General features: G+C 40.0%; 1 protein-coding gene across 1 annotated transcript in view; it reads right to left on the bottom strand.

Moving 5' to 3' along the window:
• The window catches only part of LOC134228046 (cryptochrome-1), a 33,700-nt gene extending 12,915 nt beyond the window's left edge, over nucleotides 1-20,785 (bottom strand). Inside the window, exons 1-2 of the mRNA XM_062709808.1 lie at nucleotides 20,315-20,785; nucleotides 19,665-19,999 (exon numbers count right to left, since the gene is read on the bottom strand). Coding sequence (XP_062565792.1) covers nucleotides 19,665-19,999; nucleotides 20,315-20,459 — 480 coding nt within the window. The 5' untranslated portion in view covers nucleotides 20,460-20,785. The remainder of the gene's footprint in view (nucleotides 1-19,664; nucleotides 20,000-20,314) is intronic.
• Between the last annotated feature and the right edge of the window lie 740 nt (nucleotides 20,786-21,525).

Here is a 21,525-nt window from a genome sequence, read left to right as displayed (position 1 = left end):
ACATGTTTTGTGTTTTACTTCTGAAATATACAAGTTATCACAGTTTGAAAAGTTCACAACAATTACCTCTCCATGTTTGTTGCAAATTAAATGGAACGCAACAATGTCTTTATCCTCTGCAGATGAGGACAAAGAGTTATCGCTATTCTCTTTTGTTGCTTGTTTTTCGCATTTTTCAGCGACAATTACATTCCTTTCAATCTACATACATTTTTGCTTTCTACTTCTGGATAACCTCCATATCTCTGGTCATATTTTGTACAGAATTCTCTCTCCCTATATCGATATCCAACTTTTAGGCGTCCAACCCATCTTGGAACAATAACTTACACATCGAGAACAAGAAATGACATTAGTTTCGTTGTCGTTTCTCGTAGAAATGAGCTTTTTCCGATCTAGTATCCATTTAAATTTTCCTTCCATTCCTCGATCTCACCTTATCTCGATGGACGTTTCAATATTGGGATGTGGAGAAGCGACTGTAACACTCATTTCGTCGTTTCTGTAACATGGAACGTGAAACCTCGAAACACCTGCTTTGCAGTTGTGATGCATTGTACAAGTGTAGTTTTATATTTCTAAATAGGGGCTTCTAAATTCTAAAACTCAAAAGTTCAACTCAATGGATGCAGTAGTTCTACGCCCCATAAGTAAAAAGACACTCATTTGGGTGCTTTAATAAAAAACTAACATCAGAACAGTATTTACATGACTACATTTTGCTGAGTTGTCTTGGGAAAGTGTTCAAATAGGGTACTCTCTGCGTCATAATAAATGAAATAGTTTTAAGGACATAACATCAAAACATGCCGCAACATAATTTATTGGTAAGAATGATCATGTGGAGTAAATTAGACAGTACGATTTTGGTACAGATTTATTATATTAAAGCCCATTTTTTTCGTATTATTTATCCAACCCGGCAAGCTTCGTTGAATAAACGTACAATTCGTGCTGGAAAAATCATCTTTTTGCAACTAGTTTCACAAACTACTATTACATCGCGATGTTCTACATCTCGATATCTCTCCCTATGTATTTCTCAGTCCTTTCAATCTTTAATCCTATCTCGGTATCTGTCTATCTCTATGTATTCTGGTCATAATTTGCTCAGGATTCTCTTTCCCTATGTCGATATATTTAAATTTGTAGCCTACTAGACCATCTTTGGAGAATAACAAACAGATTTTTCTGATCTAGTATCCAATTCATCGAGCAATATCGAGATGTAGAGAGGCGACTGTATTTAAAACATTTGTTTCACGAATTTCATGGCAACACTTGTGGTAGATAATATCAGGTCTATATCATATCGATAAAAATTATCCACTTTACTGCATTGTGATATAAGCAATCAGTGAATTTCTAATCGATGAAAGCTGAAACTGATAATCAACAGTAAATCTCTCGTCAGCGGAACTAGAGCGAGTGTTTGCTCTGTTTCTGCAGAGGTTCTTACTGTCCCAAAACCCGTCGAGCAGTTTTGGTTATATCTCTCTAGAATACATCCTAGTGTGCAATGCGAGTTTATCGAAAAAAAACAAAGCAATGGGTAATGTTTTCAACATAACCGCGAGTAGACGTAGGACTTGTATAAACGAAACGTATTTACATTTAACTTATAACTTTTGGATCTATGGAGTTTGATTATAGGTATTGATATTGGAAACGATAACTTCCATGCCGTGTAGAATTATTAGCAATTTGTTTATTCAAAACTTCTGGAAATAAAACTAATAATTAAATACATAATTAAAATTGCTTTGTTTCTAGCTATTAAGCCCTTATTTACTCAAGCAAATGTAGGGCATTTATAGATTTCTTATTGATGATAGTATTTGAAGTTTAAAGATTAAATTTTCAGGCTATGGCAAAATGTGTTATTTTAGGAGAACTGTCCCGTTTTCCAAACAAAGAAATACAGCACCAATTTCGTTGCTTTTTTGCTAACATGCATGCTTACTGCTGAAAAAACACAACAATAACAAACAAGTTAAGGAGCAGTAACCCTACTAAAATAGAGGAGGTATACCTACTAAAATAGAGGAGTATACTGTTAATATGTCAACGAAAAATTATTTAATGTTTTGATTCCAAACTTCGAGTCTACGTCAAGTTTAAAAATACAATTTCTCAGAAAATGAAAAACAAAGAATAAGATAAAGTTTATTTAAATATTCTTCTAGATATTATTTTTTGCGGACTTTCTTAAAACATTTACATGTAATACAGCGAATTTTTCTAATCTAAAATGGATATTAACGCTATTGCTGATTGTGTATCTTTAATTGCTAATGCCTTCTGTAATTATTTTGGATTTTTTTGCTGGGGAATCAGAACTGTTATAGTATTACCATGTTTTATTGTACGTGTTGTTCAGTACCAAGCACAACTTAACATATGGTCAGTCATATGACATGACTCGTACCCATCCCGTGATCATGTGGATTATGAAACTAATTACCTGGATGAGCAGACCAAATCTCTCTGATTTTATTCTTCTTTATTCACCACCGCTGCACTCGCTGCCTCAGACATCATCTAGCCGTGAACTCGATGCGATGGGCGATGCGATGGGCGATTGCATCCATCCCAACCGACAGCACTGCATCCGACCATCATCAAGCACAGTATGACAAAAAAAATGCGCCCATTTCTTTCATGCATATTCGCAGACCCACCACCCACCGACAGTTTTACCGCTGGTGACTGCATGCTGTCGCTGTGTAGGTAAACACAGCGAACGAACGAACGAAACGAAAATGCGCGAGCAAACAGCACGTCAGTACGCGCTGCTGTCACAAATTGTAATGACTCGCACACGGCAGGCACTGCTTCTTTTATACACATAGAAAATCTTTCAGTAGACCCGAAGGCCAGTGACATACCGCATTCTGATGTCCGTGTTAGGAATGCACGGGATTGGTTACATATGAAATTTTTACTGGTTTTGACAAGAATTGAAATTTTCAATAGCTTACTGTTAATAACCTTATGTTTCAATGAAATAGGCAAAATGGTGGAGAGTTTCCGAGTCGATTGATATATAAATCTTAAAAATCCATCGAAAGATAAAGGCGCTAGTAACGTTCAAAATCTTCCCTTCCAGCGTAACGCTCTTGATTTCCAAAAATCTAAATGACACCCAGTATAGTAAAGAAAGACGTAAGTCCTACGTCAAAACTGGTAAAAGAATGTATCCAGTGCGCAGATCCTGATAAGGTTATTCCACTAGTGAAAGGTGTCTATATCTGTAGAATGAGCTTCGTTTCGTTCAAGGTTGGGATGGCTGTGAGACTAACGGAAGTTGCACTCAGCCCAGACATCTGGCCGACAAGAATACTTTTCCGAGAGTTTGAGGACCTCTCAAAAATCCTATGAATACACCCAGAATCACCTTAGAAAGCTTGTTGGAAGCCCCTGATTGCCCCAATCCAGTCCAACTCTCTGCTGCCTCCGATCATCATAGACGTCTGGGTCCTGAGATTGGTGGTGAAAAAAGGGGCTTCCACCTTGTTTGCACAGGCAAGTATTCTCCCAATTACAGTTTTTCTCGATTTTTCCCCTACCCAGGACGTACAAAATACGATATCGTATAGATCTAATTCTAGTCAACAAGCTTCCATTGGATCTCTAGGACGCCCCATGAAAAGCATTTTCGGAGTATTTCCTGGTTTCTTTAGTTCAGTCGCGCCCTGAACTTAGATGTACACCGGGTATCTCCCAACCTGCTATTGCAGGCAAGTACTCTTATATCCCTGAACCTTCACCGCCTGATGCCGTTCAAATTTCCAGAGCTCCGTTAGCGGATTCCAACCTCGTTTTCGATGACGAAGTGTTGATATATTATCAGAATGTCGCGTCGGCGGGATGAACTGTGATGTCGAACAATATCTTCTTGCCACGTCCGATGATTGCTACGATGTGATTGTGTTGGCTGAAACCTGGCTCGATTCCAGTACTCGCTATCCCGTAGTCGTATCTCGCCAGGTCTTTGGGCCTGAATACGATCAGGTTTTTCGCTGCGACCGTGGCCCTAGGAACAGCCGCAACTCAACTGAAGGAGGCGTTCTAATCTCAGTGAAGAAAAAGCGAAAAGCAAGAGTTATTGAGAACGACTTGTGCGGATGTGTTGAGCAAGTATGGGTGCGCCTCCAGCTTACCCATCGTTCGGTGTTCCTGTGTGGACCAACGAAAATAATCGCAGTATGGATCTATTTAATCTATTAGTTTTATTAGCGCTCAGGACTCTGCTCCACTCATTTTGCACGCGATTGAAAGGACCTATCTGCAGCTTTCGATAACATTAACCACGCTATTACGGTTGCGAAATTGGAAAGACTTGACATCTGGCTATCTTTTGCGCTGGTTCCATTCATATCTTACTGGACGGAAACTTTCTTTTTTTACGGTGGGTGATGCCCAATCCACCGAATTTACGGCAACCTCCAGGCATTCCTCAAGGAAGCAACGATGTCAACAATGTCCGAGGACCGCGACTATCGTATGCGGATGATATGAAGCTCTATACACTGGTCCGGTCAATCTCTGACACAATGAACCTACAACAAGATATTAATTCATTTGCCGCTTGGTGCCAATTGAACCGGATGGCTGTCAATCCTAGCAAATGCTCAATGATCTTTTTCACTCGTGTACGTCAGTCAATAATTTACAACTACGAGATTAACGTGTGGACTTCATAAAGGCTCTTGGCGTTATTCTGCATACGCAGCTAACATTCAAGCATCATGTCTCTTACGTGATTGAAAATAATTGTATCAAAAAACTGATCAATTTTTGGCGAGACAAAGTTCGCTGGGTCAGCTAATTAGAATATACTTTTTTTAGTATATTTTTTTTGAATGTCTAGCGAGCTACTTTAAATTGTAACAGATTGATCGTGTCATAAAGTAGTGCGAATGCTGAGTATTGTTGCGACGAACGGACGAGCCTAGAAACCTCGTCTGGGTATCGACAACACTTTTAACATAACAAAACTAACACTTCCATAGGCAAAATAAGGCCGTTACAAATGTTTAATATAAAATGTGTGTTTTCGAAAGCTCACTTAAATTTCAAATTTCAAAACCTATAATAAATAATTTAAAAAATAGAGATCGCTACCAGTCTTGTTGATTTTTTTAGCGGTTATAACGTGTGGTGGGATTAGTCTAAAATTACGTCTAAAGTAAAACATAATCTTGTTTTATTCAATCTGTGGTGCTATCCATATAGTTTAGAAGGAAAGTTCAACTTCGTACGGCAAATCGTCTTATAATTATTTTCGTTCTGAATTGGTGGGGCGCATTGGATATATTTCTTTCTATTAATTCTCGGGCATTTAAAAGAAAAAAATCTTTCTATTCATGCAACACATATTCGCCTATTTAGGTCGTCAACAAGTTCTTTGTGTTGTTAGGCTATGGTCTCGGGTTATAAACCTATCTCGTCCGGATTTGTTTGAATTATGTGAAACTTGTTTTCCATTATTTTCTGCGCAATTACAAAGCTAACTAATGCGCAAAAATACACGTAGGTTATCTTGCTTATGGGTAAATGACAACTACAACATATTGAACAAGCATATTTCGTGATATTTCTCTGTGAAGTTCAACACATAGATTTTTTTCCGGTTTGTCTAATAGTTGTCTCTTTCTTGCTTTCAGGTTCTCATTCTGGTATTACGTGATATAGGTGATTGCCTATGGCCTGCAATACAGTCTAATGTCTTTGGGAAAAAGACTGGGGATCGTACATTAAAGGGAAATGCATCGAAATCCAGTTTCAAAATAAGTTCTCAATTGCAGAAGCACAACAAAGCAAAAATCGATAACAGCGACATGCATTATATAATTGTACTGCGTTGCGGCATGCCTATATGTACCTTAGAAATTCGTAATCGTTTGCCCTTAGGAAATCGATGAAGTTTGTTTTAAAAATCTAACAACTTTATTGCTTTTAGAAATTTTTGTTACAATGACAATATGATTGACATATGGCAGAGTTAATTTTAAAATGTTTTATAGGTTAAAGCTATCTATCGGAAGTATTCTATCCTAGGACTTCATTATGTTGACCGGCAATTTTGAATTCATATTAGATTTTTCCAATATTCAGCACGGGATATTGTCTAGTTGATGCTTAGCGACAGCCAGGACAATGTCCAAGGGCTGTACGATCCCTCCCCAGGCCATTGCGAGTTGTGGGGCTTGCCTAGGATATGGTGGGGTTTGACAGTGGGCTCTGGTAAACTTCTATAAAAAGCTGCATGTATCCGCAAGCAGGCTCCGCTAATGCGACCATATGCCGCTCAAAGCGCACTAGCCCAAGCCCTGCTGTTTGGTGGGACACGTAACAGACCTGACACGACGGCCTTCCGGCGGGATAGGAGGTTTGCGCAGGCCCAATAAGCCGCCAGGAAAACCAAAAATTACGACCAACATTAAAGATAATACGACTCGATATAATCGGCAAAGACCTAACCTAGACGAACGAAGGAAGCTTGGAACATGGAACTGCAAGTCGCTAGCTTTCCCAGGTTTCGATAGTATAATCTACGATGAATTAGATCCCCACAACTTCGACATTGTGGCGTCGAAGGAATTTTGCGGGACAGGACAGAAAGTGTGGCAAAGCGGGCATTGAGCGGCTACTTTCTACCAAAGGTGTGGCACCACCAATGAGCTGGGAGTCATGCACTACAAGTTTGTATCGGTGTGGTGGTGACGTAATCTAGGCGGTTGAAGAATTCGTGTACTTGAGCTTACTGGTGTCTGCCAAAAATCATACCAGCAGAGAAATTCGGGGACGCGTCGTGACTGGAAATCGTGTATACTTTGGACTCCGCAAGACGTTACGATTGAATATAATTAGCCGCCTTACCAAACTGACTATCTACAAAATGCTCAGACCGGTAGTCCTCTACGGACACGAGACCTGGAGGGAGGATACTCGTGGAAAATCAACGCTTACTAGAAGTTTCCGAAAGGAAAGTGCTGCGTACCATCTATAGTGGGGTACAGATGGCGTACGGTACGTTCGCGAAAATCGGACAACTGCGGTGGGCCGGGCACGTAGCCAGAATGGTGGTTAGTAACCCGGTAAAAATGGTTCTCGACAACGATAAGACGGGTGCAAGAAGGCGAGGTGTGCAGCGAGTGAAGTGGTGGTAGACGATTGGCGAACTCTCCGTAGACTGCGTGATTGGCGCTGAGCATAGCCATGAACCGAGCTGAGTGGAGACGACTTTTATGTTCTGCATAGGCCAATCCGGCAAATAGAGGTAATAATCTATAGAGAAAGATTGTCGCTGTCGTCACTGACGAAACTTTTTTGGCTGGCGAGGATAGGGCACTAAATGTCAACGAAGGAAAAATCAGTACGTTTTGACAGATAGGTACCCAACATGTTTGGGGGCGATAACAAAGGGAACCGCAGCGACAATCGTCCTCTATAGTTTATTACCTCTATTATCCGGCCTTAGTATGTGTAAATATATAATGATGCCTATGATTATTTGACTCCAATCGGTCTTTTCTCTCATTCTCTACTTCAATTGACATTGCATCCCCCACTTGGACATTGTCACTTCGCAGCTTATTGTTCATTCAGCGCTCCAACAGCTATTAGGGTTTACACGATAATATATTCGGGAATGATTGAAACATTGAAACAAACATTGGAAGGTGAATTTCTGCTAAAGCCAGGAAACCACAACATGTGTCCGACAAAATAAGCGATGAGGGAATCCGATGAGGGAATTAGTTTTTGAGAAAAGTGCTTGCATACTACGGAATAAATAAAGTAATGTAAGTTACCCCCAGATCGCTAGCCGGTCCCGATTTGTAAGTGTATGTATGGAAAGTCGAAAAAAAATCTCACCCAAAAATATCCTAGCCAAACCAGGAATCATACCCAGCCACCAGTAACTGTCAGTTTTGACATTTAGTTATTTTCTCATTTTTTTGTTAAATATCTTGGCTGTGCATATGCACAGCATATGTTTCGAAATGGACAAATTGATATGAAATTTGCGAAAAAGAATCCACGTGTCTTGGAGGGACTCGAACCCTCAACCTCCTACTCTCTAGATAGGCGTGATAACCCCTACACAACAAGACCACTTAAAGGTCACGTTTGCGGAAAAGCCATCAGAATCCGAGTACCAACCTCCACCGCGGTTAGCTCTCTTTTTTGCAAATTGAATATCTTTCGGATGCTTGATTTGTCCAATCTCCACATGCGCTTTACTATTGTATATCCACAGCAAAGTGAGTGCACAGTGCGATCCTCTCGTTTAATAAACAATGTGCACTTACTTTGCTGTGGATATACAATAGTAAAGCGCATGTGGAGATTGGACAAATCAAGCATCCGAAAGATATTCAATTTGCAAAAAAGAGAGCTAACCGCGGTGGAGGTTGGTACTCGGATTCTGATGGCTTTTCCGCAAACGTGACCTTTAAGTGGTCTTGTTGTGTAGGGGTTATCACGCCTATCTTGAGAGTAGGAGGTTGAGGGTTCGAGTCCCTCCAAGACACGTGGATTCTTTTTCGCAAATTTCATATCAATTTGTCCATTTCGAAACATATGCTGTGCATATGCACAGCCAAGATATTTAACAAAAAAATGGTTTTCGTACGGCCGAGTTGCCGAATAATATGCAATTAATTGTATTTTCTAATGTTCAGGCTGTGGGGAGAGATGGAGGCCTTCGTGCAGTGCCCTATGGTGTTGATTTGTAGTCGCACACCTTACTGCTAGGCTATAAATTCCGTAGTCCACTGTTTGTCATTAATTTGTCATTTGTCACAAATATTTTTCAAGTTCATCCGAACATCTATCAGACTGATTAGAAACCGACATCGACATGGATATCAGGCTGTCTTGACAAATATTTGTCACTAGCAGACTTTATACTCTGATTAGTTATCGAGTTATGTGGAAATTTCTGTTTCACTTATATGGAAGCCCCCCTTTCCCTAAGTGGGAGGGGTTTCGAACCATTACAGAAACATATCTTCCCTTCCAAAACCTTCATTTTTATGTATGTAGAAGAGTAGATTATGACATTTTATTGATAGCTTATAGAAGGGTCCCACGGTTGCTGCGCTCAAAAATAATTAATCTGCCATGTGACTTAATAATTAATTGCTGCGCTAATTAATCTGACATGTGACTTCATTCACTTCTACCTTTAGGGGAAGGAGGGGCAATATGCCCTAGCTAAGCATAGACTGCTTTTATGCCTTAGCTATAACGATTTTCATGGGTGTTTTTTACCTAATGCAATAATTCAACAATATAGCTGGCTGATGCCATCTTAAATTTGGAGAAAATCTCAATCATATTGATAATATTTACATTTCAAAAAAGTGATTTTATTTCGTTGCCGGAAAACTCATGAGGCAAAACGCCTTTAAGCCGACAGCGTTTTGAGGCCTCTTCCCCTAATGCCTTTAATATGTGATGACATAAAAGGGGAAACTCCAGATTAATCCACCTCGCGTTGGTGATGCCTTTCTTACACAATATTTTGAAAAAAAAATATGAGTAAATGTATGAGAGGTAAAAATATCACTTTAGGAGGATAGATTCCACTATTTTAATCAACTGACACCTATTTACGGTTGTTTGAAGAAATTGCAGAAATTTCTGATTTTTTTCCCTATTTTGAATTTTTTTCCGAGGGACTTTTGGTTTTTGATTTTAATGTGTCTAAACTAGTTTTTAAGAATAGAATAAGAAATATTAGATAAGAAGCAGTCTGAGGAGTTTTTTATAATTCAAGACGAAGAAATAAATAAATAAAAACAATGATTTTTTGTTACACCCAAAGTTAATTGCCTATATTCCGGGTATACGCCACGCGGAGTGGTACTTAATTACTATGTCTGAAGCTGATTTAATTAAAAAAATGTATTGGAGGTTAACCACTTCCTTCGGTGGGGATTGTTTTCACTAACCCAGTACGCTAGACTGGTACTTTCCCTAACAACTACGGTACGCAAAGGCCGATCGGACCAATTTTCAATAGCGAAAAACTAGGCCTTCCGCGTTGAATACAAGCCGGTTTCCAGCAAATCGGATAATGGTAAGTATCAAGGAGTGTGTCTCACATGTTTGTACACATACACACAGATACATACATCACGAGTCGATTGGTATATATCACTATGGGAGATGGGTTTTGAACTGGCCCTATAGCCTTTCCGTATACTTAGTATACGAGAAAGGCAAAAAGCTGTATCAAATTGATTTATCAACATGTCCTTGACTATAGGCCATCTAATTTCTTGTTTAGATAGACGTCTTACAAATCACTCGGTCATTAATGTTCTCGGTAGGACGCTTCGGCTTCTGTTTTTGATTTTCATAAACGGCTTGCGGTTAAAATGAAAGGTTATTTATTTGTGGAAATGATAACGGTGAAAGGTGCGTGATTAGCTGATTGACTAAGCAGCAATCTTTGCTACCAAACATTCGCTAGCAACAAAATATGCGTCGTTTTGAGAAAATTTATGGTTTGCCTCAGCCGCGACTGAACGGTGTAGTATGTCACTGCAAAAATTTATGTTTTTGATTGAGAATGAAAAACATAAGTAATTGATGATCCGAGGACTAAAATATGCTGCTGGCAGCTGTTGGATTTGACTTAGCTCGACGTCAGTGAATGAAGACTGGTATCAAGTGTCATAACATAGGAATTCCAATTTGATATGACGAAAAACGACATTGTTGATATTGTTCTTAACAGCCAACATATTAAGAAATTTAACTGTAAGTTAGGTATGTTGCACATATAATGTGTAAAGAACAGAACGAACACCCACTTGACCGGTTTCAAAAAAGCAATCCAATTCCAAAACAAATTACTTGTAATTTTTAAATTCATGACATTTTTTAAATTTAAAACTAGACGCAAGTTTATTTTTAAGATGCCGCTCCCTTTAGGCGATTCCCTAAACCAATGGCCTCAGGGTCGGCACGCTCACCTCAAGCTACTCGCGGGCAGGAAAATCTCGCAATCAAAATGCAGGGAAAAGGTAATTAAGGATTCATCGTATTTAGTCCTCGCTACCAACAGCAGTCTCAGAAATAAAACACAATTAATGTTACCTTGCAGACAGTTGAAAGACTCGAATTCCTCTTGTTTGAGGCTAAACTGTATGCAGCGGAAACAACTTTTCAAGCAATTAATTAAAAAACCTCGGTACCCGGTCCTAGGCTGAACTGACTGCTGGAAAAATCGAGTTAGGGGTTTAAATACGTACTAACTCTTCTTGAACTGGTGAACAATGGTAGTGAGAGGAACACACGGAAGTTCTTATTACTGAACAAATTCTCTTGCTTGAAATGGTCTTGTAGACAGAGATAAATCCCGGGTTTTAAGAGTTTCACTGGTGATATTCTAGAAGCAAGACAAGGATGTGGCTAGGGCTCCGATGCATGGCCAAAAACAGTATTACTGTACTGTTTTCTCAAGAAAGGATTGATTTCCTATTGATAAGGGGCGCGCCTTCAATGGGATTGCTCTCTATGAAGCGTCTAAATAGCGGGACCTTGTCATGGTGGTCTTGAGAAACAAAACAACAACTGTATCGAAACCGATACTGCATTGCTTCTCAATAGCACTGGAGTAATTCGACATGCACTTGAACACTAAGGATACGGGTAACGCTACAATAGATCTAATAATTGGTCGCAGTGACACACCCGAACAGGAAAAACAAACCACAGAACTTCACTTTGCAACACTTTATTGATCTTTGTCTTCACTTTCTTAAGCCTAGCTAACCTGTCTTTGGGCCCCTCTTTCTGGCAGCACTCTACCTTCTACCTCTACCTTCCTTGCAAGGGCATTCACGACGGCGACGGTAGCTCTACTCCAACCCGCTACGGTATCTAGGCTTCCTGCACCCTTGGGCGGCTTACGCGGCCGCTGTGACGGACTCTTCTCCTCGCGACTTTCTAATTCCTCTCTAGCTTACTAGCTTCCTTCTTCGGTCACCTACGCGACGGTAGCCGGATACTCTGCTCACTGTGGACCTGGTAGTAACGTCGGGGTGGCTTGGGGATACTCCTCGCTTCTCGCTGCGTTCCAAAACGACCAATAAGAGGGCCTAACGGCTATCGGCGGAACAATGCCGAATCAGGCCGACAATGGAAGTCGGTTCCTTATGGGATTTTTAACCAAAAAACGGCGGTGTTCTAAGGGGGAGAAAGTGCTGGAAGCAGCCTCTATCTCAGGAAACCGGTCACGCTAAGTTACCTGTCATCCTCAATGCCTTTTCTTCTCTACAACTTTTAACTTCGGTAACTGTGTAACATCCGTTCGCTTCGAAATACTTTGGAATAGTGACCGATTGTAGACTCGATTCCTGCATCCCAGGGTCATGACCTCCCTTTCCGGGTCAGTCACCTCGTCTCATAGTATCAACCCAATAACGCCACCCCGTAATGGCTACTTAACAAAGGTGCTTCTGGGCCTCTGGTGTTGAGTTGGAGGATTATGGTGAGTGATTGGCTGCGGTCTTATAGGGTGGTGTAGGCTAATCACACCCTGCTCACTGCAGTCGCTGAAGTACTGGGAAAACCTACACATAAAGACGAGTTTTACCTGCCATTCACAAACAATTTACGTAATAACACGTCAACATTTTAATCGTTTGTATAATTCTTCCCTTGAAGAAAACTCAAAATAGAGTCGAAACATCGGGAAAATATCCAAAACTGCATCGCCATTAGAAGTTGCTCCGGAAATCGTTATGCTTAACAGCAGTGAAGATTGAATAGTGAAGAAATGATTAAGGATTTCCATGTGGTTTCCCTCAAGGACTACACCCATTGCCACCCGATTGGCCACATTCCGAAGGGCCCTCTTGCTCCTATGACTGATACCAGGAATAAGGGTTAGGGGGTTTTGGAGATTTGAGATAAATTTGCTCGTTTAATTAAAATAAAGCTCCATGTAGTCCGAATAATATAGAGCTTCATCGGAATTTGCATTGATGGATTTCGGTAACTCCTAAGTATTTGCTTTTGTTAGAACAGTAAGGGGGCAATAATTGATTGCAGAATAATATTCGTAATGCATATCTTTGTTCATTGCGGATTTTTTCTTCTGTTCTTCAATATGTTTTGAACAAATCCAGAGTTGGATTTTTTTCCTTTACCCTCCTGCTTCCAATAGTACTTTCGACCATCGACCAAGCCACATCAGAGTTGCAACCATGTGCATAAATGCTTCCAAACCATCAACAGACCCAATCCAGAATTGGATTTTCCAACAAATCCACTTGATCCAACAAGGTATAATAGCCATTCCAATTCCAGATTCAATTGACCCAACTAAGTCCGTTAGTCCTTCAAACCACAAACCAAGCCATGTTTTTTGTTTTTTTTTGGATTTGTGTAATTTTTTTTGGGTAAAATTTCCTAATTAAAAAAGATTTTAAAATCAAGATTACCGTTTTAATTCATATTACGAACACTTAAAGCACATTTTGCACTTTAAAGATCTTTATGGCATATGAATTAAAATATTTTAATAGATTAATTGTTCACAACGAGTAGAGAAAGAATAGCTTTTTCATATAAGTGCTTGGAGGCCCTCCTTAGCCGTGCGGTAAGACGCGCGGCTACAAAGCAAGACCATGCTGAGGGTGGCTGGGTTCGATTCCCGGTGCCGGTCTAGGCAATTTTCGGATTGGAAATTGTCTCGACTTCCCTGGGCATAAAAGTATCATCGTGCTAGCCTCATGATATACGAATGCGAAAATGGTGCTTAACCCTTATGCGGCCAACAAAAAAACACATGTCGATGGCCGACAGGGTACCCGTGTTCCACTATATTGATATTCTCATAACTTCAACAATTTTCAACCGATTTGGATAATTTTGACAGTTTTGGAAACAGAAACTCATATACTTTTTACCTATTGTCAAGGTTTACAGCTTATGCCCATGGTTATACAAGAAATCTTTGAAGTAAGGCTTAAGAGTCTACACGCGTAACCAAAGGCCATTCAGCCAGTTTCAAATATGCTACAAGCTCTTTGCGCTTCTTAGAACTGAAGGTGTTTACAGTATATGCTTCGGGTAATGCAAAAATCCCTGAAATGAAGTCTTAGTCATCCGAGAAATCCCTGGAGTAAAGCCTAAAGATCTACTCGCGTAACCAAAGGCCTATTATGCAAATTCAAACACGGTACATGCTCTTTGTGGTACTTAGCATAGAATGCGTTCACAGTATATGTTCCGAGTCATCCAAGAAATCTCTGGAGTAAGGTCTTAAGGTCTACACTCGTAACCATGGGTCTATGGACTTGTCTCAAAGTGGTACATGCTCTTTGCGCATCTTGAAATCAAAAGTGATCACTACATATGTTCTGCGCTATCGAAGAAATCTCTCGGATAAGTCCTATGGCGCCTTCATTGCATATGTTCATGGTCATCCAAGAAAACCCTGGAAAAGGCCTTCAGGTCTACACGCGTAACCAGAGATCTTTTAGATTGTTTCAAAACTGGTACATGCCCTTTGTGGTACATAGAATAGAACGCCTTTATTGCATATGTTCATGGTCATCCAAGAAAACCCTGGAAAAGGCCTTAAGATCTACACGCGTAACTAAAGATCTTTCAGATTTTTTTCAAAAGTGTTACATGCCCTTTGTGGTACATAGAATAGATTGCGCCCATTGCATTGGTTCATGGTCATCCAAGAAAACCCTGGAATAGGACTTTAAATCTGCATGGGTACCCAGAGATCTTTTGGCTTGTTTCAAAAGTGATACATGCCTTTTGAGGTACATAGAATAGAATACGTCCATTGCATATGTTTATGGTCTTCCAAGAAAATGCTAAAATAGGCCTCAGGATCTTCACACGTAACCTTTCGGATTGTTTCAAAAGTGGCATATGCCCTTTTTGGTACATAGAATATACCGCTTTCATTGCATATGTTCATGGGTATCCAAGAGAACACTTGAACAATCAGCAAGAACTTCACGCGTAACCAGAGTTCCTTCGGCCTAGTTGAATAGTTATACATGCCTTTTATAGTACGTAGAATAGAATGCACCCATTTTAAATGTTCATGGTCATCCAAGAAAACCCTGAAGTAAGGCATTAGGATCTACACCAGAGATATATCAGCCTGTTTTAAATTTGGTACATGCCTTTGGGGCCCATGAATAAAATGCGTTCATGGCATATGCTAATGGTCATCCTAGAAATTTATGGAGTTAGACTTCTAGGCTTACACGAATATCTAGAGGGTCTTTAAGGTCACTCCTTACGGAATCCAAGTTTCAAAGTGCTCGCGTTTTCGGGGGCACACCACTCGATACGGAAGCAACGCACAACTGTCATTTTTATTATTTCACGCATGCTGCGACGCAGCAAAGCTAAATCAACAAAAAATACAGTTGTGCCTTTCGACCCAATTTGCCGCAAACAATAAAGATTTTCATGAACTAACTTTCACTGACTGTAGCATATTATGAATCATTTATTAGTACCTGTTGATAAGTTTGTACGTCTCTTCGACAAAAAAATACGGATTCCATTCACGTATTTTGCCTTGCCTTCATTACGGAGCCCACGACAATGAAAATAACTACTTAAAATTCAAACATATACCAGGAGTCTCACAACTTGCTTATTTTCAAATAACTGCCTCTATTAAGGAGGTTGATCCATCGACCTTGACTCTATTTCATAGACTACCTGGAGCTCAAGACAACAACAAGAACTACTTGGAATACAAACATATACCAAGATGGGGTCACAAAACTTGTTTATTCTTCGACAACTGCCTCCATTACGGAGATTGATCTAGAGAACTTCGGTGGGGTTTGATCCAACGAAACCAGTACGCTAGACAGGTGTTTCCCTACTAAGCTACGAAGGACCTCCGTCGTCCTCCACAGCTTAGCGGGTACTGATGAAACCAAATTCACAGCACCGGGCATGTAGCCGAACTCTCGCAATACATTCTCAGAACTAACTCTCTCATATATGTTTTTGTACAATGCCAACCAAGTGAGATGAGTATTTAGTGTTATCTGGCTCCTACACACTTGCTTCATCACCAACGGCGCTCGATGAAGTAGGGTTGTGTGAGATTGGGCCAGTTGGTCGTCAGATCCCAACCCGACCACATAAGCGAAGAGAGATCGCCTTTCGAGTTCAGTACATTCAAAGTTAATTGCCTATGTTCCGGGTATTGAGCCACCCGGAGTGGAAATTAATTACTATGTCTGAAACTCGATTATGCATATGCACAACATGTAATAGATTAAGTTCGAAAAAGGTATTGGAGGAAAACCGCTACCTTCCGTCCCTCCCAGTTGTTCTTCAATAACTGCATCTGTTACGGAGGTTGATCCACCGACCTTGACTCTATGGAGTTCGTAGACTACCTGGAGCCCACGACAACAACAAGAACTACATGGAATACAAACATATACCAAGAAAGGGTCACGCAACTTGTTTATTCTTCGATAACTGACTCCATTACGGAGATTAATCCGAAGATCTGGACTGTATGGAGTTCGTAGACTACCTGGAACTCACAACAACAACAAGAAATACATGAAATACAAACATATACCAAGAAGGGGTCACACAACTTGTTTATTCTTCAATAACTGCCTCCATTACGGAGGTTGATTCACAGACCTTGAATCTATGGAGTTCGTAGACTACCTGGAGCCCACGACAACAAGAACTACTTGGAATACAAACATATACCAAGAAGAGGTCACAAAACATGTTTATTCTTCAATAACTGCCTCCATTACGAAGATTGATCTACAGACCTTGACTCTATGGAGTTCGTAGACTACCTGGTACCAATGACAACAAGAACTACTTAGAATACAAACAAATACCATGAAGGCATGACACAACTTGTTTATTCTTCAATAACTGCCTCCGTTACCAATGTCGAACCCCATACCTTGACTCTATGGAGTTCGTAGACTACCTGGAGTCCTCGACAACAACAAGAACTACTTGGAATACACACATATACCAAGAAGGGGTCACGCAACTTGTTTATTCTTCGATAACTGCCTCCATTATGGAGATAGATCCGAAGATCTTGACTGTATGGAGTTCGTAGACTACCTGGAACTCACGACAACAACAAGAACTACATGAAATACAAACATATACCAAGAAGGGGTCACACAACCTGTTTTTTCTTCAATAACTGCCTCCATTACGGAGGTTGATCCACCGACCTTGAATCTATGGAGTTCGTAGACTACCTGGAGCCAACGACAACAACAAGCACTACTTGGAATACAAACATATATCAAGAAGGGGTCACAAACCTTTTTATTCTTCAAACGCTGCCTTCGTTACCGAGGTCGATCCCCAGACCTTGACTCTATGGAGTTCGTAGACTACATGGAGTCCTCGACAACAACAAGAACTACTTGGAATACACACATATACCAAGAAGGGGTCACGCAACTTGTTTATTCTTCGATAACTGCCTCCATTACGGAGATTGATCCGAAGACCTTGACTGTATGGAGTTCGTAGACTACCTGGAACTGACGACAACAACAAGAACTGCATGAAAAACATACATATGCCAAGAAGGGGTCACAAAACATGTTTATTCTTCAATAACATTACGGAGGTTGATCCACCGACCTTGAATCTATGAAGTTCGTAGACTACCTAGAGCCCACGACAACAACCAGAACTACTTGGAATACAAACATATGCCAAGAAGGGGTCACACAACTTGTTTATTCTTCGATAACTGCTTCCATTACGGAGATTGATTCGAAGACCTTGACTGTGTGGAGTTCATAGACTACCTGGAACTCACGACAACAACAGGAACTACTTGGAATTCAAACATATACCAAGAAGGGGTCATGCAACTTGTTTATTCTCCGATAACTGCCTCCATTACGGAGATTGATCCGAAGACCTTGACTGTATGGAGTTCGTAGACTACCTGGAATCAACAAGAACTACTTGGAATGCAAACATGTTTTAAGAAAAGGTCATTGGATGACCCGGAACATATACTGTGAAAGCATTATATGCTAAGCACCATAAAGAGCATGTACCGTTTTTGAATTTGCACGATAGACCTTTGGTTACGTTAGCAGACCATAAGATCTTATTCCAGGGATTTTTTGGGTGACTTAGGCCTTACTCCAGGGGTTTTTGGAGACCCAGAATGTATACTGTGAACACCGACTATTCTAAGAAGCGCAATGAGCATGTAATATATTCGAAACTGGTTGATAGTCCTTCGGTTACGTGTGTAGACTCTTAAGTCTTACTTCAAAGATTTCTTGTATAACCATGGACAAAATCTGTAAACCCTGACTATGGGCAAAAAGTATATGAGTTTCTGTTTCCAAAACTGTCAAAGTTATCTAAATCGGTTGAAAATTGTTAAAGTTATGAAAATATCAATTTAGTGGAACACGGGTACCCTGTCGGCCATCCACGTGGTAAAAACAATCAGATGCCCATCCCTACGTCCCTCCTCACTGTATCAACGTGATTTTCTCAAAGATGCTACATTTTATGGAGTTCTTAGATGTCACCGAGTTTCAGCTTTCAGCTATAAAAATTCATTGAAATATCACCACTTGAATTTGAAAAAGGAACACGGCCGCATAAGGGTTAATGAACACTAAGCTGCGAGGCAGCTCTGTCCCAGTGTGGGGACAGCAATGCCAATGCAATGGCAATAAGAAGAAGAAGAAGCTTGATAATCATACTTTATCGATTGTAACTATCAAAACCTAATAATTTTATTCTGCCAAACTTTATCTCAAATGCCGAATAATTTTATTCAAATTCCGAACACCCCACTAAATGCACTAATATGCAAAATTCCAATGTTATTTCATTGTTGGCCAATTACAAAGTCCTTGATCTATACGCCTTATGATAAATTTGGTTTATTTATGCAATAATAATGACATAATTCAGATTTGAGTCAAAACGGTGTTTTCCGCAACCAACCACAGCTAACAGTTTTGAAAATTCAACGACGTGCCACAACGATGATAGCAGCTAATCTCCCGAAACGAATTAATATTCAATATTCATTTGAATTTGACTGAATTTTACAACCATGCACAGTTTCAATTAATTTTGATTTAAAAGAACAATACGATCAACTGAATGTTGCGTTTATTTGCATGTTCCAAATATGCGCATGAATATATATTTAAGATCACAACATATTTTCATCTGAAGGACTTTCATGTATTTGGTACCTGTACAGAGTACACCTCTGAATATTGAAAGTAATTTAAAGTATCTTTAAACCAATAAACCATCTCATTTAACTTCTTTTTGGTAAGATTCAAACTGTTTTCCAAATATTAAATTTGCGCAATTTATTTCCTCTAAGTAAAATAAGGGCGCCCAATAAAGGTTTCGCCAAGGGCGCGGAGGGCTCACGCTACGACTCTGAAATGTTACATTTTTACAACTTTGCTTAGAATTTTGGTCATGTACCTAAAACGAAATTTTATTGAAAAAAAAAACAGAAAGGATACCAAATTCAACGACTAAGTAATGGATACACGCATTGAAATTCAATGTAAATCGATACTACCTTGTAAAGCAATGTGACCCAACTATAATGCTCACTATGTACTACTTACCAGGAACATCTGATACGTCAGCGGAGGAATCCCCCCGTTAGTACGGATGACCTGCTCCGGATCCCACAACGTATGCGACACGTTTTCAACGCACTTGACGTCCATCGACCGGCACAGGTTCACTATGGCGTCGTCGCGTTCCTTCCAGATCGGCTCGCAGTCCTGTTCGTAGCACAGCTTTCGGATGTTCAGTTCCTCGAACAATCGGCGCATCACATTCACGGCATTGCCCCTGAAGACGAACAGTTGTCCACCAATGTCGCGTAATTGTCGGTCCAGATCGGCCAACGATTCCAGCAAAAACTTCATCCGATTGAATCCGACAAGTTTAGTTCCTGGAGAATTTTTGTTATTATATGTTTGAATATTCTCTTAGGAATGATGATTTTGAAAATATTGAAGTACGGCCGAATGATGTTGATGAAGAACGTCGAGATTGGCCTGGATGCCCAACACTCGTTCACAGACGTTTGAACACATATGGCTCACGCCGAATATAAAACATTCGGTGAAGGTGGTTAAAAAGCATTTAAATGTTTCATATTCATATTGTTCGGAACATCAAAGTCCATAACATAAGCGTACAACCAAAAAAACTCGATTGACATTATGCGCTTACTTGGGGCCGTTTAGGTTGATTATAGACTCACCGGCACTTTCACCATCAAAGATGAAAATTGGATATAATCGTACGGATTCCGATCCGCTGCAATCGTTGCGTAGAGCCTCGAGTAAGCTCGGGTTATCATGTAATCTGAGCCCATGGCGAAACCATAGAATATTGTTCGTCGTCATTATAGTTGAAACTAATTACAAAGTTCTCGTTAATCACTGATGCACTTTGAAAGAAGTTTTTGGTATTAAGAACTGCGTAGTTTCACTGGCTGTCGGTGGACTTTACTTGGCAATCAGTCTATAAATTATGCATGAATATCGAAAGACAAATTTTATCACTTTAGTTTGTTTGTTATTGAGAATTATATCTTGTCTATATAGTGGCAACTGGTTCTGATACTATCTGTAATCTAGAGCTACTTGGTATATGTCACCGCGGCAATAGAGCTAGCGATGTGTTCACGGTGAGCGCTCTATCGTGACTGTGAGTCTAGTTCGACGGTGCTCTCGCATTATACTTTACGTGACGGCATATTTAATATAGGTACAAGACTATCATCAGCATCGGACAACGCGCATACAAAACAACTGAAATGATTTGTACTGGCGAATGCTGCTTATACGCACCAACCGAGGAAAAGCACATTGAACGATTGGTAAATATGCATGCGGCTCCACGGCATATGAATGAGGCGGGATCCTTCGGGCATGAGCTGGCTCAACAATATCCTAAAGAGAACATCTTCCGCTCTCGGTTGCATTGGCTGGCTACGTATATCCTTGAATATTTACCAATCGAAGTATGAGGATAAGATGCGATCGTTTATAAACGGCATTTGAAATGCAAAATATTCGTTTCCATCTGTATTGCCTTCGAAACGTATATTTCAGTAAATGCATATCTATGCGACACCAATTAGAATATACAAAAGTAATCACACGTGTCACTTCTTTCATGCGTGGTAAGGGCAAACCACCAAAAATTCTGACGAAAAAAATAATTTAGGGCGAAATTTTCTTAAAAATGCATTTATTTCTTCTAAAACTATTTGGTATCAGTTATGAAAGAAAGTTAATTATTTTTTTGTCTTTATTAAAAAGATTTTCAGCCCTCGACTGGCTCATCTCTTAAGAAAGTTAATGAATATTGAATAACCTGCTCTGAACGTACTTCCGGAAAGCTTCATAGAATGCGGCGAGAGACTTTTCAATAATATCAGAGGCGTTTTCAATAATATCACTAGTT

The sequence above is a fragment of the Armigeres subalbatus genome, chromosome 3 (assembly GCF_024139115.2).
Source record: "Armigeres subalbatus isolate Guangzhou_Male chromosome 3, GZ_Asu_2, whole genome shotgun sequence".
Taxonomy (NCBI): domain Eukaryota; kingdom Metazoa; phylum Arthropoda; class Insecta; order Diptera; family Culicidae; genus Armigeres; species Armigeres subalbatus.
The sequence above is the reverse complement of the archived record's forward strand: the minus strand, read 5'-3'. Positions and strand labels throughout refer to the sequence as shown.